This window comes from Rattus norvegicus, chromosome 9 (assembly GCF_021556685.1).
Source record: "Rattus norvegicus strain SHRSP/BbbUtx chromosome 9, alternate assembly SHRSP_T2T, whole genome shotgun sequence".
Classification (NCBI taxonomy): Eukaryota; Metazoa; Chordata; class Mammalia; order Rodentia; family Muridae; genus Rattus; species Rattus norvegicus.
The window spans coordinates 91,825,656-91,847,213 of NC_141542.1; the positions used below are offsets into that span (position 1 = coordinate 91,825,656).

At 46.9% G+C, this 21,558-nt stretch overlaps 3 protein-coding genes across 26 annotated transcripts; 2 read left to right on the forward strand and 1 right to left on the reverse strand.

Moving 5' to 3' along the window:
- The first annotated feature begins 127 nt into the window (after positions 1 to 127).
- On the forward strand, positions 128 to 7,320 carry Ankzf1 (ankyrin repeat and zinc finger peptidyl tRNA hydrolase 1). 6 transcript variants are annotated; one of them, NM_001014219.2, is given in 13 exon segments: positions 128 to 656; positions 2,438 to 2,544; positions 2,761 to 2,863; positions 2,986 to 3,179; positions 3,530 to 3,642; positions 3,731 to 3,878; positions 4,077 to 4,305; positions 4,448 to 4,603; positions 5,596 to 6,076; positions 6,209 to 6,320; positions 6,420 to 6,587; positions 6,719 to 6,804; positions 6,971 to 7,320. In NM_001014219.2, coding segments are annotated over 13 exon segments (2,247 nt in total). In that variant the 5' UTR covers positions 128 to 430; the 3' UTR covers positions 7,095 to 7,320.
- Glb1l (galactosidase, beta 1-like) lies at positions 5,491 to 17,673 on the reverse strand. 17 transcript variants are annotated; one of them, XM_087565427.1, is made up of 17 exons: positions 17,648 to 17,673; positions 16,283 to 16,405; positions 15,954 to 16,120; positions 15,578 to 15,728; positions 15,209 to 15,269; positions 10,735 to 10,829; positions 10,464 to 10,638; positions 10,285 to 10,343; positions 10,065 to 10,186; positions 9,927 to 9,967; positions 9,615 to 9,733; positions 9,267 to 9,341; positions 9,061 to 9,150; positions 8,793 to 8,906; positions 8,243 to 8,374; positions 7,824 to 8,039; positions 5,491 to 7,670 (listed from the first exon to the last, which is right to left on the reverse strand). In XM_087565427.1, the coding sequence occupies exons 2-17, from the start codon at positions 16,340 to 16,342 to the stop codon at positions 7,407 to 7,409; spliced, it is 1,941 nt and encodes a 646-aa protein (XP_087421553.1). In that variant the 5' UTR covers positions 16,343 to 16,405; positions 17,648 to 17,673; the 3' UTR covers positions 5,491 to 7,406.
- An 87-nt stretch (positions 17,674 to 17,760) lies between these two features.
- Positions 17,761 to 21,011, forward strand: Stk16 (serine/threonine kinase 16). Of its 3 annotated transcripts, none has more exons than XR_015628491.1 (8): positions 17,761 to 17,969; positions 18,156 to 18,330; positions 18,862 to 19,081; positions 19,369 to 19,502; positions 19,651 to 19,771; positions 19,878 to 19,993; positions 20,355 to 20,476; positions 20,586 to 21,011. XR_015628491.1 is itself a non-coding variant. In NM_173142.1 (8 exon segments), coding segments are annotated over 7 exon segments (918 nt in total). In that variant the 5' UTR covers positions 17,775 to 17,969; positions 18,156 to 18,244; the 3' UTR covers positions 20,725 to 21,006.
- Positions 21,012 to 21,558: the final 547 nt, after the last annotated feature.

Here is a 21,558-nt window from a genome sequence, read left to right on the forward strand (position 1 = left end):
GTCTGGCCAATGAAAAAAGTGGGTGGAGACATGATGGCCAATTCTTAGCCCAGGGGGCAGGACGGAAGGTTAGAGGCGGGTCTTGGAGAGCAGAGGACCAATAGTGTGCTCTACGTGATGAGGGGTTGGGCTACGGGCGCGGCAGTGTGTCCCCTTCGCCTCTCCGTAGCTACCGGATTGTTGTGTGTTGCAGAAATCCAGTTTTCGAACGGTGGACTTGCGTGTGGCTCTGCTCTTGGGACATTAGCGGGTCGAGTGGCGAAGTTCGGTGTCCGTGCTAGTAGATCGGTTGGGTAGCCTCTGACTGGTAGACTCCTGGACCCGATTTGGGTCTCGGTGCTTTCCATTTCACTCCTGAAGATCCTCACGTATTTCCCGCAGAACTGAGTTGTGGTAGCGGGTGAAGGCCGAGGGGCCTTTCTGTGTGGGGATGACCAGGCCGGCTGCCGACGCAGTAGTAGAATCTCGCTCTGGAGAGCTGTTTCTGCCCTCCGTTTCTTCTTCAGCCATGTTGCCAGCTCCACGTGCAGCCCCAGTCCCTGCCTCGGTTTCCCTGTTGACCCTCAACGGGGAAGCTCCACTTGTTCGGGGCCTGAGCCTGGTGAGCCAAGCTCCCGGGGAGGCTCTGGCCTGGGCGCCGCGTACTTCCTGTCCAGGTATCCGGGATGCTTTGGGGTGGAACTTGGAGGAACGTCACAGGGTTCTGTGGAGCCTATTAACACGGAAGACTTTTACATCATGATTTCCCAGTTTAGGAATCCACACTGATTCTTTCTGTTGCCCTCCCTTTTCTTTCCCCAGTATATTTCAGCCTTGTGAAATATACAGGGCTGGGCCATGGATTGTCACCACAAAAGTTTCTAACTGTTGTTTATATCTCGTTACAGTAATACCACTGGTTTTAAAACATCAACATCGTACCTAGCTCTATTTCAGTGGGCTTTAGTCAGATATATCCACTTTTACAAAGTACAGAATTGACTGATTTTGTACGCAATTTTGTCTTTGGCTGTGTTTTCTTGCGCTTTGGTTGTCCACTGTAACTGGGACTATAAGATGTAAATTTAGAAACTGGTTTTATATGGTTAAAAGTAATTTTAATCTGGGAGTTGTGCCACCCACTTGTAATCCCAGCATTTAGGAATCTAAGGCAAGAAGAGGGAGTTTAAGAACAACCTAGACTGTACAGTGGGACCTTGTCTGGTGGGGGAGGGGGGCTAGAGAATGTAGAGGTGTTAGTAGATCTGGGTTTCATCCGCAGTACCGCAGAAGTATTTTAGGGCTTACTAGGAAAGGAGCTGAAGTCCAGTTACCTTTCAGACACCGTGATGTAAGATTTTGGTTAGGTATCAAGATGTGGCAGATCATCCCTGGACTTGTTTTCCTGGGTGTGTGCTTGCTTATCCTCAGAGAGACCACTGTGTATACCCACAAGTTCATTATTGGGAGCAAGGGAATATAAGGGATTGCCCATTATCCATTTCAATGGAGGCATTTTGTTTTGTTTTTGAGACAGGGTCTTACTGGAAAACTTTGGTTGGCCTGGAGCTCACTATGTAGACCAGACTGACCTCTAACTCATAGGAAATCTGTCTGCCTCTGCCTCCCAGCTGCATCACCAAGTCCAGCTCCAGTTAAGTTTGATGTAGAGAGAGAGAAGTACTTCTGGAGTTAGCCTTTACTGTGTATCTGACTGAGGATTTGGAAAACATTGACTCAGAAAACATTTTCCTGATTGATGGCTGTTTTGATAATTTACCCTTGGTAGATGGTTCTTTGGATATGTTGAGTAGCACTTAATAGACTGAAAAAGGAGTTGGGGGTGGGATGAAAAAGGAGTTCAGTGGTACAGAAGAACATTCTTAGGATGTGTGGGATCTTTTTTTTTTTTTTTTTTTTTTTTTTTTTTTAAGATTTATTTATTCATTTATTATATATAAGTACACTGTAGCTGTCTTCAGACACACCAGAAGAGGGCATCGGGTCTCCTTACAGATGGTTGTGAGCCACCATGTGGTTGCTGGGAATTGAACTCAGGACCTCTGGAAGAGCAGTCGGGTGCTCTTAACCCCTGAGCCATCTCTCCAGCCCGGATGTGTGGGATCTTAAGTTCAAGCCACAACACCAAACAGGAGAAGATTTAACCTTATTACCATCCGTTTTCTACAAGATTTCCCCAAACAATCCACTTTGATAACTGAAATGTAATATTTAATTGTACATTTATCTTTTCAAGAGTATTTATTGTACAAAATAGTTACTGTATGATTTATTTCATGATTGCCGGATTATAAATTCTTGGAAGGCAAAGTCATGCCATCTTTTTTTCTTCTGTATTATCAGGTATTCAATATATATATAGTCCTGGGTACTGTAGGTTCACTGTAGATTGGATAGAATCCCTTTCTATTTCCAATTACCCTTTTCTTCCTTTCAGGAGAGAACACAAGCTCAGGGAGAAAAGTATCTCCATGTTCTCTGGATATTTCAGATAAATTATTTTGTTCAGCCTGTGACCAGGTCTTCCAGAACCACCAGGAACAGGTAAAAGGTCAGAGTATGGGATTAGATGTTAGAAGCAGAAGGTAATTCTGGGTAGAAAGAGGTAAGACATGAGTTTAATAAAGGTCCATAGTTGTCTAGTGTACTTAGTATTAACCGGGTATATTTCCTATAGTTCTGTGACTAGCTCTGTCTACTGTACACAGCCAAGGTAGGCTGTATTTCCACTCTCTGCCTCCCTCTTTTCCTTCACACCAGAGAGAACATTATAAACTTGATTGGCATCGCTTTAACCTAAAACAACGTCTCAAGAATAAGCCTCTCCTATCTGCTTCAGACTTTGAAAGGCAAAGCTCCAGAGGTAATGCTTGTTACAGAAAAACCTGTATGGGAGCAGAAGGTCAGGGTGGGAAAGACCTCTTGGGATTCCAAGAAAGGTCAGGGGTGGAGTGTCAAACTTGTATGTCCCATATTTGTCTTCAGGAGATCTTTCCAGCATCTCAGGATCAGAAGACTCAGACTCAGCCAGTGAAGAGGACTTGCTGACACTGGATGAGGAGAGGGCTGAATCTGAAAAACCCAACCGACCCCCTGGATTCTACCCACATCGGGTCCTTTTCAGAAACGCCCAGGGCCAGTTTCTTTATGCCTATCGTTGTGTCCTAGGCCCTCACCAGGCAAGTAACAGTACAGGTTGTGTGATCAGTGCCAGCTTTTGTATACTAGGTTTTCTTCAGCCAATGTATGTCTTATTTTCTTCCTTTTGGGTAAGGCTATTGTACCTGACAGCATAATCTTGAATTGAACTGGCCAGGATCTTGAAAAGGTCAAGTGTAATGGGATTAAGTCTAAATTGTGGTTATATCATTCCCATCTTCCACCACTACCTCTTGAAGTCTCAAATATCTTTTGTGAAATGGAAGTGATGCCAAGGGTGGTTGTAATGAGTGAGATAATGCAATATAACACTTGGTTTCTTGTTTTTAATACATACAGCATGTGGAATGTTTGTTGATGTGTCTTCTAGATTCCTCCAGAAAAGGCAGAATTGCTGCTACAAAACCTGCAAAATGGAGGTCCCAGACACTACGTGGTGCTCATGGCTGCAGCTGGGCATTTTGCTGGTGCCATTTTCCAAGGGTGAGAGGGTGTTGAATGGGGGATGGATGTACCCCACTAACTTGGGAGTACTGCCTAGTCTCCAGTACTGAGTTTGTGCCATCTACAGAAGAGAAGTGGTGGCACACAAAACCTTTCACCGTTACACTGTGCGGGCCAAGCGGGGCACAGCCCAGGGCCTTCAGGATGCCCAGGGTAGGGCATCCCGCTCTGCTGGAGCCAACTTGAGGCGTTACAATGAAGCCATGCTCTACAAGGTGAGTTAGGCCTTACAGATCTGGTAGTCCACTGATCTCATGTTTTTCTAGTTTTTGGGGTAGACAATAGGAATTTCCAGAAACATTCTCTCATTTTTTTTCTATCTTCCTCTCCCTTTGTATGATCAGAAGGCCATTGTTTGAAGATTTTTTTAATGCAGCAGATGAAACTATGCTAAGTGGAGTTACTCTCTTTAGGATGTTCGTGACCTGCTGGCAGGGCCAACCTGGTCCAAAGCACTAGGAGAGGCAGAAACAATACTGCTGCATGCCCCACGCTCTGGCCGGTCCTTGTTCTTTGGAGGCCAAGGGGCACCCCTACAAAGGAGTGATTTCCGACTTTGGGATATCCCTCTCACCACCCGCAGACCCACTTTTGGAGAGCTTCAGCGTGTACTCCATAAGCTGACCACCTTGCAGGTGTATGGTGTGTATTCCGGGTCTGGGGACTTCATACACAGACCAGTGAATCCAGTGGGTTTTCTAGCTCATGGACTGCAAGACAATTGACCTGAGTTAGTTTTTCCAAGCCTAAATTTGAGAAAGGTTTTTTTGTTGTTTCATGGCAGATGAAGACCCTCGAGAAATGGTCAGATTTCACTCTCCTGAGACACACTGCAAACCAGTGAGAGAAGAGAGGAAAAGGGATACTGAGAAAGAAAAAACAAAGGTCCCTAGTGATGCAAATAAGGCACTTGGGCAGGATGAAGAACCACTCAAACAAGGTTTGAGCACCATCTGGCAATTGTAAAATGCCTATCTGCCTTGGAAATGCAGTAGCCAATTCTCATAACTGACCCATCTAAAGGTTGATAGGTGAGCCCTTAAACTATACCCACAGCCATCCATACACTCATCCCTGTGAGCATCTGTTTATAAAAATAAGGTGTGTTGTAAAAGGAAACATGTTTTCCTTTTGTTGTTTTGAGAGTGTCTCACTTCAACCCAGATTGGTCTAGAGCTCACTATATAGCACCCACACTGGCCTTGAAATCATGGCAGTCTTCCTGCCTCAGCCACCCAAATGCTGGGATTATACACGAACCACCACACTAAGCTGCTTTCTGAACCAGGCAGGGTCTTTGTTGCCTAGCCCAGGCTGGCCTGGACTGTCTGTCGTCCAGGTTGATCTTAAACGCACTGTCCTTTTGCTTCCAGTTCCCAAATGCTGGGATTACAGGCATATACTACCACATCTGTCAACTGAGACATCTTTAGTGACTTGCTAAATCTTAGGACTGTTCATGGATATATTCCTGGTATTTAACGTGGAGGGAATGTGTTGTTTGAGTTTGATTGGATGCTGTGCTTGGGGCTAAACATTGCTTTCCTTTACTTTTGGAATTTTTTTTTTTTGATTGCTTTTGTTTTTTGATGTTGTTGGGATTTTGGGGTTTTTAAGGCAGGTCTCACTATATAGCTCTGGTTGTCTTGGAATTCAGCCAGATAAACCAGGCTGGCCCTGATCTCATAGAGATCCACCTGCCTCTGCCTCCCAAGGGCTGGAATTAAAGGTATGTGCCACCATGTTGGTGCTTTACTTTGTACTGTTCTGTTTAAAAACAGGGACAGGGAGAGTCCAGGGACAGAATAAAAACACTTCATTTCAGGATGATCTGGAGTATCTTTTTATAAATGTAAACCCATCTGAGGAAGCCCACATCTTTCTACCCTCTCCCTATTCCTTAGACAGATCTGAGATCATATCCTTTTCTAGGTTCCGAGTCTCAGGAAGAAGATGGCTCCGAAGTAGAGTTGGAGCTAGTAGAGCTGACACTGGGGACCCTGGATCTTCGTGAATTTGAAGTATTGCCCAAGCGGAGGAAGAAGAGGAAAAAGAAGGAGAGAAGTCAAAAGCAGCAATGTGGGGCACATGGGCCCCTTCTTCAGCAACCTCAAGATGAGCCATTCTCACAGCCAACCCAAGTGGTTGCAACCCCATTGGACACTTTGGTCGATGAGGCCAAAGCCCCTGGTCAACCAGAGCTCTGGGATATGCTTCTAGCTGCTTGTCGTGCTGGGGAAGTTGAGGTGCTAAAGCTGCAGCTAGCCACTGGGCCTGTAGACCCTGGAGTTATGTCCCTACTCAGTGCCCCTTTGGGCTCTGGTGGCTTTACTCTCCTGCATGCAGCAGCCGCAGCTGGAAGAGGCTTAGTAGTTCGTTTGCTGTTGGAGGCAGGTGCTGACCCCACTGTGCAGTGAGTATCTCCTTGGCCCCATTTAGGTGTAGAGAGCATAACATGGTGGCTCATGTTGGCACTTGATACTCTTTCCTTGTGCAGTGCCAGGAAAAGCAGGAGTTAAACTTGGTTTTGGGTTTTTGTCTTTAGTGACTCTACGGCTCGGCCACCTTATACTGTAGCAGCTGACAGATCAACGCGTAATGAATTCCGGAGGTTCATGGAGAAGAATCTTGATGCTTATGATTACAGCAAGGCTCGGGTGAGCTGGAAAAGGAGCTAGAGTGGAGGGCATCAGAGATCCTCATTAGGTCCATTCTGCTTCCTTGTAGTTTTATAATACCTTTGGGAAATCTTCCAGGTGCCAGGGCCATTGACTCAAGAAATGGAGGCCCGGCAGGCTACAAGGAAAAAGGAGCAGAAGGCAGCTCGACGGCAGCGGGAGCAACAGCAGCGGAAGCAGAGGGAACAGGAAGAACAGGAGCAAGAGGAGCGAAGGCGGTTTGCTGCCCTCAGTGACCGAGAGAAGGTGAGGCTGTAGGGTCTTACGCTGTCTGACTTCGGTGGAGCCTGCCTCCCTCCCGAGACTGAACCATTATTTCCTGAATGTACTGTTCATCGCTGGGACTTTGGACTGTAACATCTTCTCTTTTTTTGCAGAGAGCTCTGGCTGCAGAGCGCCGACTTGCTGCCCAGTTGGGAGCCCCTAGCCCTCCAGTTCCTGACTCTGCAGTTGTCAATGCTGGGTATGGGGGCCAGGGGATGAGTTGTTACAGGAGCCTTCTGAACATCATGGTGTTCAGAAGGGTTGCAAAGGGGACTTGAGATCCCTGGGACCTTTAAGGGCTGGGCTATGCTTAGATGGGAAAGCTTGTGGGTACCTGTCCAGCCATTTTTCTTCCTTCTGTTCAGGCGCTGCTGGAGTTGTGGTGTGTCCCTCCAAGGCCTCATTCCCTTTCACTACCTCGATTTCTCTTTCTGCTCCACACGTTGCCTTCGAGACCATCGCAGTCAGGCAGGGAGGCCGTCATCATGATTTCTTATAGCCACCTGGGGCCAACTCTGGGTCCCAAGAGGACACATCCAGACCTAGAGCTCTCTTCCTCCTTGTGAAGCTTGACATTATTTGGAAGATGGGCAGTGAAGGACACTCAGGAACTGGGGCAAAGACAGGGCCCCAAAGGTGTGTGGGGCCAGTACTGTCTTTGGAATTTTAATCACAATAAAGTTTGGCAAGAAAACTGTGTATGTACTTACACTCAGAGGGATTGTAGCCTTTGATTCTTTATGGTCACTGTGGCCGTCATCAAAGGATCCTGCCCTGTGTCCCAGACTCCAGGGTCATCTTTCAGTGCCCACTTAACTCTATTGGTTCATAGGAACCTTGTGGTTCTGAGAGAAGATAGTTATACCCCCAATGCAAAGTGCTATTGAGGATAGGCTTATCCAAAAATTGGATCTGGGGGTCATGAGGCACATCTTCTAGTTCCAGCAATGTGATTTTGTTGATTGAGCTACCAAACAGCAGAGGTCTTGGCACGTATAGGGTCTGTTGTGGACCCCGCATTGTCCAGTACCGACCCAGGTTAAACCCATTGATCCATACTTGGCCCTGGGGGAAGGGATGGAGTAGAAAAACAAAGGATCAGCTCTCTATGGGTAGACTTACCCCCTTTCAGGTTTCTGATCAGATTGAAATGTGTATTTCCAATTTTGTTTTCTTGAATGTGCCCCCCACAATTCCTTCTACCACCATTAGCAATACCTTGGTCCATCCAGGTAGATAGAGAAATGTGTCCCCAAGTAAGCCTAAAGCCGGAAACTTTGCAGAATAGAAGGCAGGGACAGAGGGAGCTTGAGGCTGGGCTCTTTTCATCAGCTGCAAGGGGATCCACCATTTTACAAGCTTATCCACCTTGAGAGGGAACATCATCCACCCAGTGAGGACTGTCTGCCCCAGAAGTGGTGGTTCTAACAGGCCCTGTGGGGAAGCAAGTGCAAAGTCACTCACTGAGTCAGGGCCCACAATGTCCCCAGCAAGCCTGGAATGGAACTGGCCCTGGCCACATCCTCAAGCATCATTCCTCTGCCTACACCTAATGGCAGAGTTCTTCCATGAGGCCCAGCTCCCCAAGAAAGATGGTTAACAAGGGTCCAGGGGAAGAAGAGACAAGCCTAGCTCACCTTGAAGTCACTGTGGTTAGACCCAAAACTGAGCCTCCCCATATTCTCTAGCAATATATCCAGCCTGGTCCCTACTTTCCCAGTCAAATACAGTTCTTCTTTCAAGCTCCGTTCCAGAATGCCCTTCAATACCTGTGGATGAGAGATAGGCTCTGGTAAAGGAAGGACCCAGTGTTTAGTTCTTGGCCACTACACAGTGAGTCATGTTAGAACACTTTATTTGGAGGACAGGAGAATGGAATCACCTGATTGGTTGTCTACCATTCTTCTGATATCTGCTTTTTTTGAAACAGGGTCTCTGTCCAGACTGAAAAGTCACTATACAGCCCAGGCTTGTGACTTCCTGGCTTCAGACTACTTAGTGTTGGAAATGCAGGTACACCCCACCATGTCCCTAGTTAAAAAACTTATCACATTCTCCCCATATCCTAGCTTAGAACCTGGGCAGACAGATGGGGAAGGAATGGGGATGGGGAAAATTTAAAGCCAAAGGGTATTTGGGGAAGGGATGGAATTGAAAGCATAATTTGGTTGAGGATTAGATTCTTACCCCATCTACCATCACATAGGCACGGTCATGAATTCCATTATTTGGCACCCACAATGGTGTTGGTTCTGAAACAGTGTAAGTCATATAGGTCCGGTACAGCATAAAGCCACGGTCCTAGATACAGAAGGATGAGGACTTAAAGGATGAGGACTTAAGATGAAATGGTGATAAGATAGAGCATGCGTGGAAGATTAGTAGCCAAAGGGATTTTTGGCTGTAGCTGTTCAAGGAGCCTACCACTCCCTTCAGATATGAGTTTATATCTTACCAGTTTGACAGCCTCAAAGGTCAATGGCAAAACTGAATGGATGGGGCCTTCTGGGCAGAGAAAGTCTAGGAAAGACAGCAAATTCCCATCCTGTGAGGACAAAGGGCAATCTACTGTTAAACTTCTGGAATTGAGGGCTGCTCAAGGTAACTGATTCAGAAAACAACAGTATAAAATCAGAATCAGAAAAGACAGGAGAAACTTACCAGGCTCATAGTTAGTGGTCCAAGCTTCATCTTGGGGCTGGGGGGAGGTAAAGGTCCCAAGGGAATTTCCTGGAACTGAGCCCAAATTCCCTCAGTAGTCATAGGAAAACCAAAACAATCCAAGGCTCTAAAAGGAGGTTCTGGACCTGGAACCCAGGGATGGGCTGAGGGAGTCATGAAAACCCTACAATTTTTCACATGTGGAATTCGCCAGATGGTTCTATATGAGTGGGAACTGCTTCATAGAATGCTAAGTGGGCTCTGTTCTCCCAGACAAACACCACCAGTTTGTAGGGCTCCTTTACAATATGGGCACTCTCCCTTCTCCCCAATTAATTAAAAGGGCACCTTGCTGATGACATTTTGAATTGCAAAAAGCTTAGGTGTGGGGTCTCCTGCTTCAGATATGGGTGCATCATAGTCGTAGCTGGTAGTAATCGGAAGGAAGTACCCCTTGTCATCAGCACCTGCGTTAAAGTACTTTAATTAATTCAACTTCATCTTAGGTGATAAGCACTAAGCACAGAGCCTCATGCAGAAAACCTTGCCATGCGAGAAAAAAGTGGTTGCTATATACAGCTTCTACATAGGCTAATCTACCCAGACCAAGCATATGATTCCTTTTGTCCTCCCTGAGTCCCCCAAAGAGATGATACTTACCATTCCAGTATCCAAAGTTGGTGCCTCCATGAAACATATACCTAAAGTGGGGGTAAGTGGGGGGAAAGGGCACAATCTGACCTGTGGAATCTTAACTTTAAACCCCAGCTCCCAGGAACATATTGTGTGTCCAGTTACATGTTCACACTGGCTCCCAACTTGAGTATTCTTTCTAGTCCTCTAGCTACAGCTGGAGTGGACCGTGTGGAGTGGTTTTGGCCCCAGTAATCCAGCCAGCCTGTATAATACTCGGAGTTCACCTAGAGGGAGAAGTGAAAGGAGCCACAGTGAGGTGGGAACAAGCTGGACCCATTCCAGCCGGATTGTTTTTCTCATTCCCCTTCCTATGGCCTCTCACCAATGGCCCATGAGGTTCATACTCCCGAAGCAGGGAAAAGATTCTGGTCACGTTGTCAGCTGCAAAAAGGAAAAAAAGTGTTAAAAAAACAAACAAACAAACAAACAAAAAAAACCCAAAAACATCACAGAGGAGGTGACTGTGTCCCAGACTCCACTCCCAACCCTTGTTTAAGAGACCTGGGCCAAAATCTACAGTGGCATAGAGTCCCTGAAGGGAACCACATCTGAGTCCTTGAGGCCCATCTGTGGTGAAGAGCAAGATCTCGTCTCCTAGTAATGCACGGAAGAGGCCAGCCAAGTGTCTCATATACTTGAAATCACAGACCTTGTAGCTACCATATTCATTCTCCACCTGCCAGGGACAATGAAAAGAGAAGCCCAGCTATGAGACAAAGGTTAAAAACAGTGCGCACCTGCGTCTTGTGGCCCGTCCACTTCCCATTCATACCTGAATGCTAATGATGTTGCCCCCATTGTGGTAGAGAAATGGATATATCTTTGGCAGCAAAACCTTGAACCAGGAGTCCACAGCATGAAGGAAGGCTAAAGGAAGGAGCTCTGCTTATTAGGGGCCATGAATTTCCAGGTCTCAACAACACCCCCAGCATCTTTGACAGCAACCTCAGTGCTAAGTCTGGGCTGTAGTATCCTTTTCCCTGGCTTACAACTAAATTGAAAGAGCAGTAAAAATTTTAATTATTTAATTTTTTATGTGTATGTGTATGAGTATTTTTGGCTGCATGTATGTCTTTGTACCAAGTGCTTGGTGACTGTAGAGGAGGCCAGAATCTAGAGGGTTGGATCCTCGGGAACTGGAGTTACAGTAATGAGCCACCACATGGGTGCTGGAAATCAAGCCTAGGTCCTTTATAAGAGCAGTCAATGCTCTGATGTGCTAGGTCATCACTCCAGCCTCAGGAGCAGTGACTCTTAGAGGAAACTCTCAGCACAGGAAACTGTAGTGTCCTAAGACTCCACATATGATAAGGCTAAACACTCTATGAGCTATATATAATCAGCTAGCACCTAAGAGTACTGTGAAATTTAACAGGAAAGGAGTATTTGACCTGTATTCAGTCAGTCCATACATTATGCCTTAAATTCTCAACTCCTATTTATTACTTTTAGAATTCCCTCAATGACTTCATGTTATGTTCTCTGCCTGACACTTTTCCTCCTCTTCTCCTTTCCCTAGTTGATGCTAACTCATGCCTCAATGCTTTATGCTCATGCTTTTAAATCACACACACACACACACACACACACACACACACACACACACACACACACATTTATACATAAATACATACATGCATGTGTGTTATTAAGATGTGTATGCCAGCCGAGGAGTGGTTTGGACCAGCAGATCAAAGTAGGGATAACCAGAGTAGTTAAATTCAGTGTTGTTGAGAGCAATCCTGGTGTATGTATGAATAAATGTATATGCTGTGGCACATGTGTGAACCATAACCTTGAGGACTCACTTGTCTCCTTCCACCACCTGGATCTCAAACCATGCATTTGGGTCACCAAGCATGGTGACAGGCATTTTCTCTCACGCCTATACTCCTTTTTTTTTCCAGACAAGGTTTTTCTATGAAGTCTAGGAACTTACTATGTAAATCAGGCTGTCCTTGAATTCAGGAGATCTGTCATCCTCAACCTCCTAGGGCTAGGATTAAAGACTTGCACATGACTAAATCTTCCTCTTTGTTATAAACTTCCTCCAGAAAGCCCCTCCCAGCACAGGAGGAATAGGAATTCAAAGCTGTGAGGAATTCTAAATTCTAATAGCAACAAGGTTGTGCCACGGGCCAGCCTGGACTACATGAGAACCTGCCTCAAACAAACAAACCTCTACTGTCCCCAGATAAGATTGGACCCTTTTGTCACAGTCTCACTTCATGTGGGCTCTTTTAAGGACATGACAAATAGTATTTGAACGACTGTCTTTAACCAATGGCAGGATCCAGTGCTGATGGAGTACCCCTGCCCACCGGAGGACAGAGCTCCTGCCCACCGGAGGACAGAGCTCCTGCCCACCGGAGGAAACAGCAGAGTCTCTGGGTAGACTCAGTGAAAGGTATTTTAAAGAAAATTTTAAAATTATTTTTTTGTTGTTCATGTTTTTAAGACAGAGTTTCTCCATGTGGCCCTGGCTGTCTTGGAAATCACTGTAGATCAGTTTGACCTAGAACTCAAGAGATCGCTTGCCTCTGCCAATAGAGTGCTGGGATTGGAGTGTATGCTACCACCTTCTGGCCAGTTTTGAATTATTTGTTTGTTTCGCTGTGTAGCCCTGGCTGTCCTGGACTTGCTTTGTACACCAGGCTGGCCTCAAACTCACAGAGATCTGCCTGCCTCTGCTCCTGAGTGCTGGTATTGAAGGCATGTCTGGCTCATTCTTAAATTCTTAAAAGAAGCTTTAAATTACATTTATTTAGTGTGTGTATGCATTCAAGCCACGGCAGGTTTGCAGAGGTCAAAGACAACTTGCAGAAGTTGGTTCTCCCCCTTCACCACAGGAATCCAAGGGCATCAAACTCAGGTCGTTAGGTTTGGAAGCAAGTACTTCTGCCTGTTGACCCATCTCATAAGTATTACTTCCTTTTTGTTTGGAAAAGAAAAGGTTTGTAGCCCTGGCTGGCCTAGAACTTCCTGTATACACAGGTTGGCCTTAAACTCACAGAAGTTTGCTTGACTCTGCTACCCGAGGGCATTACGTATACCACCATGCCCAGCTCATTTTGTAAAAAAATCTAAAATCATTGAATTATTTTTTCTTCCTATGTTTACATCAAAGAGACCCATCTAAGCACATATGAAACCACATTTATTCACTCAAAAAATATGCATGGGGTGTCTGTGACTCTGCTTCAAGCACTGTCCTAGATGTATAGAAGGGACAGCAGGCAGAAGCAATCTTTGCCCTGTGGGTTCTTTCTCGAGTGGAGGCAGACAATAAATATATGAGAAAACTACAAAGTGTGTTAGGGGCAAGAAGAACAAGGCAGGAAAGGAGGCATACGATAGTTTCGGTATGGAATGCTTAAAACCTAGATGGTGGGGCTGGAGAGATGGCTCAGTGGTTAAGAGCACTGACTGCTCTTCCAGAGGTCCTGAGTTCAATTCCCAGCAACCACATGGTGGCTCACAACCATCTGTAATGAGATCTGATGCCCTCTTCTGACCTGCTGGTGTACACGCAGGCAGAACAATGTATACATAATAAATAAATAAATCTCTTTAAAAGAAAAAAAAAAAACCTTAGATGGTGGCTGGAAGTTATCACGGAAGGTGATTTCTGCAGAGGTCCTGTGGAAGCACCATATGCAATGCCTGACACTGAGGCGGGAAAGTATGCAGAACAGCAACAAGGGCAGTATGGAGGGGGCCAAGGAAGCAAGCAGCAGCGGACACCAGGGAGCCAGGCCTATGGCCTGGGAGGCTGAGTATGTGGCTCATCTTGAATGACTTGACTGGAGATGGACGTTTTAAACTGTTTTCATAGAAGCCCACAAGTTGCTAGACTAAGAATAGACTCCATGTGAGGAAAGGCCAACTAGGAAGAGCAATGAGGGTGCAGTTAAGATGTCAGCAGGGGAGGTCTGTACCAGTAGGCGGCAGTGTAAGTGACCAGAAATAGTTAAATTCAACACTGACAGACTGAATGGAGGGTGACAGGAAAGAGTGTGGAGTGAGAGGAGAGGTGTGACGGGTTACACTGCAGTATTTAGAGTGCTGGGATGGGAAAACTCTAGAAGCAAATAGTTGCTTTGAAAGGCCATACCGGCACGTCAGTATCTGTTATTATTTATCTAAATAGAGAAACAGCACAGGAGTTTGGCATGTGTGGAGAAGCCATGGTAAAGGTCCTAGGAGAGAGATACATATTTTGGGGTCAATGCAGGTCAAATCTACCACACAAATGAACCAAATTACTCAGAAAAGAAAATTAGGAAAGAGATATGTCTAAGAACAGACTTGACTGGTCAGAAAATTGACTCTTTTTCTACCCATGGCCCACATCTGGCAGTCTCGTCAAATAAAAGTGTATCCACAAGTCTTGTTACACTCTGTCTCTTCCGTCTTCCTCTTTTCCCTCCCACTACTATCCCTGCACTTGAGCACCGTCACCGTCGATCATCTACCATAAGAACCCATTCACTCCTTCACTCTTGTTCTCTTTAACCCAGTTGCACCCAGGCTGAAGTGATATTAAAGCAAATCCAGCTGTGCCATAATTCTGGGGACATTTTCCAGTGGTTTTCTTCTGTAATTGGAATAAATCACAAAGCCCCATCACAGAACTGCAAGGGCCTCTACCATTTGCATAATCATCTCAGCTTAAGTTCCCAGTCACAGTCCTGCCTCTCTGACTACTGCTCCAGGCATGCTGTTCTACTTGCCTCCATCCCGCCATGTTTCTGCCACATTTGTCACTCGATCAGTGCTTTCTCTTTCACAAAAGCCAACTAAAATGTTAACCTTCTCAGAAAGTCTCTTTTCACTACCCTCAATACTTCTCATTATTCATTATTTCAACTCCTTATTTATGTAGCTTTTGTACAGTATATGATCTTATTTATAGTTTTGAAAAACAACTGTTTTTCCCACTCTGTTTTTTCCTTTCATGTTATTCAACTTCTCTTTAGTCCAAGCTGGCTTCCAACTTCCTACATAGTGGAGGATGATCTTAAACTCCTGATCCTCCCATGTCTACCTTATAAGCACTGGGATTATAGGCGTGCATCACTTGCCTGCTCTGCAGCTCACACTACTCTGTTTTATTTTGCACAGGACTAGGTCTTTGAGTTCTCAGTTTCTAGCATCCTGCTAGATGTGAAGGAAAGAATAAATGTATGACCTCTAAATGAGGGGTGGCCTCTTGTTCAGGCATTCATTTTGTTGTCTCAACTCACCAGGATCTGAGGTTCTCAGATGAATATCACGGTTTCGAAGCAACCAAGATGGGAGACCTCCCTTAAGGAAAACATAAAGGCAACACATGAGTAGCTAGGAGGGTTTGTTTCTGATTTGATACAGGGTTTCACTCTGTAGTCCAGGCTAGCTTCAGTCTGTCCCAACCTAAATTCTGGGATTACAGGATAAGCCATCTCTTCTTGAGCTTGAGACAAGTTGAGACAAGTTTTGCTTTGAGGTACAGTGGGGGAGGCAAGAAGGGAGGGGATTAAGTATAGCACTGGAAATGGCCCCTAGAGTGTGGGCAGAAAAGAGTTGAAACCCACAGGAACATCACCTCTGGTTCTGCTCTTTTCCAACTAACTCACCATCTCCCACTCAGCACAGATGTAAGGTCCTGGTCTCAGAATGACCAACAGGTTTGCTTTAGCTGCCTCATTCAGAAAGGCAGTGAGGTCCCGGCTGCCATTAAAGTTATAGATCCCAGGTTCTGGCTCATGGTAGTTCCAGGGCACATAACTGAGAAACGAAGATGTTAATAAGACCTAGAGTTTCCCTAGGAAACTCAGAACTTGCAGAGATGCAGCTAGAAAGAGGTTCTGGGCCGCCCTTTCTCACCCTTGCCTGAGGGGTCCTGGAGCTCAAACCCTTTACAAACCCAGTCAGTTTCCTGGGGAACCCCCCCCCCCAATTTTAAAGAAGAGTAAACCTCGCTTTCACAAAGCTCTCGCGAGCACTTCTTACAATTGCACAGCGTTGAGGCCGCTCAATTTCATCTTGAGAAGTCGATCGGCCCAAAGAACCCGCGGTACGCGAAAGTAGTGCAGGCTGCCAGAAATATAGCGGAACGGGACCCCGTCCAGGAGGAATCTGTCATGTTGCCGATCCACTACGAAGGAGCGAGCTTCTGCCTGGAAGGGCAAAAGTCTGGCTCGAGTGGTCGGGAGTAAGGGTCAGTGTCTGCCAAGTGCTTAAGAGATAAAACTGGCCTTGTCAGTAGTTAGCTATTTCTCCACTGTTTTCTGTTTTTCCCTCCCCACACCCAGACAGGCAGTCTGACCCTCTCGGTTTACCTGGGACAGCAGCAGCAGAATCACAAGCCGCAGGAGCAGGGAAGGCAGGTCGGGTGGCATCTTCGGACCTTACAAAGTTCTTCTATTCAGTGAGGGCTTTCCCACCCGTCACGTGTCGGATTCCTGGGAGGGAACCTCATCAAGCAAAGGGGCGGAGACCACCTCAAGTTTTCAGGCCAGTTAACCCGGACTCTGCCCGTAGCCTTCCACCATCCACTAGTTTGTAAAATCCTCTATATATTACTTCTCGAAGTGCTGAACCCGAATCAACTCCATTAGCATCACCTGGGAGCTAGTTAGAAACGCAGAATCTCGGGTCCTACCCCAGACCTGTAGAATTAAAGTCTGTACTTTAACAAGCTTGCTCTTCTACGCTGAACTCTCGGAGGGCGGGAACGGCGTCTTATGTCCTCATGACTAGCAAAGGATCTGGCACAAATCAGGCTAAATCTATATGAATGGTAGCAGTAGGGTCAAAACGGATTCAGAAACAGTGGAAACCAGAAAATCTTCATGGTGATCATGACTATGAAAAGGGGAAATGGGTTACAAGGAGCCTGTTCTGGTCACTCTTATTTTTAAGGCGCACCCCTTTCCAATATATACCTGTCTGTCTAGGCAGGAGATGTGACGAAAACTGCATAAGCTTAGAAGTCTAATTTTCCATTTCTTCTGCCTTCACACCAGTGGATTTCAGGGTCAGGGTAGAAAATACTATAATTTCTGTTTATTAACACACACTGAAGGCTATGTTTCAAAAACTGTACAAAAGACATCTCATTTAGTTTTGAAACAGCCCATGAAATGATTTTCATTCTCATCTTACACACGAGGAAAATGAAGGTTGGAAATATTACGTGACTGTCCAAAGTCACAACTAGTTCAGTAGAGCTGGGATTGAACTAGTCACTTTGGCCTCATAATTCACAACACTTTGCTGTAGGTACTGACTTACAGCTGGGAAACATGCGGATCTGAAAGACTAATTCCTGGAGGTGACAAAGCTTGGAGACTGTTAGGACCAGATTTAGAAACTGGCATCTAGTTCAAGGGCACACTCTGACACTGGCCAGGTAGTGGAACACAGGCCAGACCCCTAAAAGTATTAAGGGGTCAGACCTCCAGGGATCTAAGGGTCAGCACCCGCCTTTCTCTGGTCCCTCCTCAAAGCTAGATTGTAATAAGTCACTTTCTAACTCCAGCGCGCGGGAGCTATAAGGCCTCCTACCTCCGACATTGAGAGACGGAGGTCCTAGGGGACTCGGGCAGAGCCCTGCTTTGCTCCCCTTTGGTACAAGTCCCTGCGTCTTGACCCTTACTGAAGGGCAAGTGGGAACCCTCGGCGAGATATAGAAACCAACCCACCCCAGGTCTAGCCCGGCCCCGGCCTCTCACTTCCGGGTCCCCACATCCTCTTGCCGCCTCTTGTTGCTAGGATACAGCAGGCCGTTACTTCGACGCGGACTGATGATGTCACCGTAGCTTCCGGTCCCTGGCCCTTTGCACAGGCCGGAGCCAGGTCACTGAAGAGTTTGTATTGGCAGATCCTGTGCTCGGTCCTCAGCGACGGAGGGTGGACTCGGCCAGAGGTGGGCTCGAGTCCCGCACCTACTGCGCCACCCCATGCCTCACGGGTGTGAGAGCTGGACCTGGCCGAAGGTGGGCCGGGGTTGAAGGAAGCGGCCTGGTAAGACACAGCGTGGCCTGAGGCTTTGGGGTGCCAGAACTCAGCCTTCTTAGAGCTGGAGTCACCAGGGACTGTTTTCTTTAGATGTGAATCTGGGTTCTCGGAGGTGAACCTGAGCTCTACTGGTTGGTATCTCAGTGGCTGTCTGGATTGTTCTTTACCCGCGACCTGCTGTTTTCATTCCAGCATGATCCGCCGGGACCCCAACCCATCGTCTGGAAGAGCCCACTCTCCCTGGAAGAAAGACCATCCTTGAAGAGGATGACTGAGACGCTATGGGCCATGCACTGTGTGTCTGTTCCCGGGGAACTGTCATCATTGACAATAAGCGTTACCTCTTCGTCCAGAAATTGGGGGAGGGGTGAGTGTATGGAAGTCACTTAGCTAGACCCAGGTCATTTAGGGGCAGTAATAGGGACACAAGAGTATTAGCCTTAGATTCTACCTCACCTGACCGGTTAGCTGAATAGGTCAAGAATTGTATTCTAGGCCCTGGCCTCCTGAATCTACTTTGTGTGACCTTAAGTAAACTGGTTTCTTCTGCTTAAACGGAGATGATTATAATGTCTCACTGAGGGACTGGTGAGAAAACTAAGTTAGATAGTATATTCTTTAAAACATGTCACCCAGTGCCTGGCTCATGAGCACTTACTAAATTTTGATTGTTACTTGAAATTAATTGAGCATCTTATGCTCAGACCAAAGGGTCTCAGTGATTTCTGTGCCCCTGCTCTTGAAGATGGCAGACCTTAACGTCTTGAAACTATATGAGAACTACATCGTGGGAGGGTTTCTACTCCATGTGAGAGGCACCCTTCCCTAAGGGAATTTCTCGGGGTCTAAGCCATATGGGAGACGACCGTGGTCCTTCATCGACCCCTTTGGCCCACAGTGGGTTCAGCTACGTGGACCTAGTGGAGGGCTTACATGATGGACACTTCTACGCCCTGAAGCGAATCCTGTGTCATGAGCAGCAGGACCAGGAAGAGGCCCAACGAGAGGCAGACATGCATCGCCTCTTCCAGCATCCAAACATCCTTCGCCTCATGGCTTACTCTTTGAAAGAACGAGGTGCTAAGCATGAAGCCTGGCTGCTGCTACCCTTCTTCAAGGTCAGAAAAGCTTGTGGTTATAGAGGGGATTGTAGCATTGTACAACCCCACCAAGGGCTCTGTGGGCAGTCAAATATAAATACCCTAGGAACACACACCCTGGTTTTGGCCACTTTATATTTGGGGCTCAGAGAACCATAGGATCCCCTATGAACTTGACATCACACATAGCCCCAAATGATCAGTGAGAGTGTATGTGGTAAAAGGGTTGACAGACTTCAACACAAAATAGAATCCTGGGAAATGGAAGCTTCAGAATGTCTCAACACGGAAAACTTGTGTTGTAGAGAGGTACACTGTGGAATGAGATAGAAAGGCTGAAGGACCAAGGCAACTTCCTGACTGAAGACCAAATCCTTCCGTTGTTGCTGGGTATCTGCAGAGGCCTTGAGGCCATTCATGCCAAAGGTTATGCACACAGGTCAGTGGGCGGGCCCTACACTTATTGAAGCCAGGGGAAAGAGCAATGCCAAGAGAAGTGGGGTTTCTCTGCACTCTCTTCATGGTGCTCCCTGGGATACCAGCCTACCTACCCAGGATGCCTTTGGGTCATTTTCACTTCCCTCCAGGGACCTGAAGCCCACCAATATTTTGCTTGGTGATGAGGGGCAGCCGGTTTTAATGGACTTGGGTTCTATGAATCAAGCATGCATCCAAGTGGAGGGATCTCGCCAGGCCCTAGCTCTACAGGTAAGAGAGTCCCCAGGTTTCTTTGGCCATCTCCTCCCCATCCCCAGACCATTCTGATGCATGCACCAATTTGGTCACATGATATGGCTTGTGCTCCACTTTTGAGCTCTGGGGACACTGTTCCAGGACTGGGCAGCCCAGCGGTGCACCATCTCCTACCGGGCACCTGAACTTTTTTCTGTGCAAAGCCACTGTGTCATCGATGAGCGGACTGATGTCTGGGTGAGGAGCATGTGGGTGGGAACCTGGGTGGAGAGGGGTGTGGCTTTGTAACTATTTTGGATTAAAGGGAAGGAGACTTGGTTTCTGTTGCATGGAACCCCAGAGCCACAGTATGTCTCCATACCCGTCCACTTCCTTCCTGGGAACCATCACTGACACTGTTCTCAGGAAGCTGTGCAATCACTGTGGCTGAACTGCTAGAGGCACTGGCTAAGCAGGGGCACACAGACCTCCCTCCTGCTAACATGGTTCCTTGGAGCGAGGTTGGCATATTTTTAGCTTACATGGTCTCCTTTTACCATAGCAATAAGGAGAGAGATGCCATTTTTCACCTTCCAGGAACTAACCAAATTATGCTCAGTCCCTAGGCTGTGTGCTTTATGCAATGATGTTTGGGGAAGGCCCTTATGATATGGTGTTCCAGAAAGGTGACAGTGTGGCCCTTGCTGTGCAGAATGACCTCAGCATCCCACAAAGCCCCAGGTGAGGAGTAAGAGGACACTGAGCATTGTAGACTTGGCCTAGAGCCAGCCGAGTTGGAATCCTAGCAGTTCTAGGTGTCCTCCAGTCCTCTGCCTTCCCCATCCCACAGGCATTCTTCAGCATTGCGACAGCTGTTGGCCTCTATGATGACTGTGGACCCCCAGCAACGCCCTCACATCCCTGTCCTCCTCAGTCAATTGGAGGCATTGCAGCCACCAGCTCCTGGCCAGCACACCACCCAAATCTGATCAAATCAGTGAGCATATTGGGAAGATGACCTTGAATCAGCTCTCATGCCTCGTTGGAACTTCTGATCTACACAAGATGGGTCTCACCATTAGGGGCAAGGATGGTGGGTCCTTGTATATTCTGCTCTTATCCCAATACCTGGGCAAGGAGCCTAGGGTGAGTTGGGGGTGGGGGGGATGAAACAGAAAATATGGCTCAAAGCTGGGCTGCTGGGCGCACATCATGTTCTGCCTCCAGATCTGGCAGCAGGAGAATACATAAAAAGTAGAATAAAGTGAAAACAGTCTGTGTGTATTTTAGGTCAATGTGTCTAGAGGGAAAGAATGAACTCTGGTTGCCATTTCCAAGGGTATCTCCTGACAGGAAGTACTGGTGTGGTGTCTTGAGGCAGAGTTACTTGAGTTCTGCCTGCTTGACAGCAGGCAGGTCTTTAGCTTGCCTTGGTCAGAACCAGAGCCTCCAGCTTGAGCTGGTTTCTGTCTGTGCCAAGAAGTGGGACCAGGGTCCCTTTGAAAGCACACTCGACTAGTTCTGTCGTTCATTCCCAGGATGGTAGCTTAGAACAGCCCAGCTTGGCAGGTTTGCCAAGTCCATGACCTCTGGGTGGAAACACACCAGGTCTTTTCCCTTCTTCAGCAGAGGACAAAGGGAGTGGAGCTGGCAGCCATTTTTTCCAGTCTCCCTGACTATTCTAGCTCACACATGGTTAATAATTGATGAGGCTGGTGGCCTGTGGCAGTATCCAGCAGCCACTTCCTGCCCTATTTGCTGAGTAAACAGGCACCTTGCCTTAGCTGGGTTTTAAACCTGTTCCTCAGGGAAGGGCACTGCTT

What these genes read in the sequence shown, in the direction of transcription:
- Ankzf1 (XM_087566740.1), top strand. Translation starts at nt 431, where the DNA reads ATGACCAGGCCGGCTGCCGACGCAGTAGTAGAATCTCGCTCTGGAGAG. An exon ending in GTGTCCTAGGCCCTCACCAG is followed by an intron (nt 3,180 to 3,498) that starts GCAAGTAACAGT and finishes TAATACATACAG; the next exon opens with CATGTGGAATGTTTGTTGAT. An exon ending in TCTGCAGTTGTCAATGCTGG is followed by an intron (nt 6,805 to 6,970) that starts GTATGGGGGCCA and finishes CCTTCTGTTCAG; the next exon opens with GCGCTGCTGGAGTTGTGGTG.
- Glb1l (XM_087565427.1), bottom strand. Translation starts at nt 16,342, where the DNA reads ATGCCACCCGACCTGCCTTCCCTGCTCCTGCGGCTTGTGATTCTGCTG. An exon ending in TCTGAGAACCTCAGATCCTG is followed by an intron (nt 10,830 to 15,208) that starts GTGAGTTGAGAC and finishes TCCTTCCTTTAG; the next exon opens with CCTTCCTTCATGCTGTGGAC. An exon ending in GCAACATCATTAGCATTCAG is followed by an intron (nt 10,639 to 10,734) that starts GTATGAATGGGA and finishes TGTCCCTGGCAG; the next exon opens with GTGGAGAATGAATATGGTAG.
- Stk16 (XM_087564916.1), top strand. Translation starts at nt 18,245, where the DNA reads ATGGGCCATGCACTGTGTGTCTGTTCCCGGGGAACTGTCATCATTGAC. An exon ending in TGCTGCTACCCTTCTTCAAG is followed by an intron (nt 19,082 to 19,368) that starts GTCAGAAAAGCT and finishes CTTGTGTTGTAG; the next exon opens with AGAGGTACACTGTGGAATGA. An exon ending in GCCAGGCCCTAGCTCTACAG is followed by an intron (nt 19,772 to 20,354) that starts GTAAGAGAGTCC and finishes AATTATGCTCAG; the next exon opens with TCCCTAGGCTGTGTGCTTTA.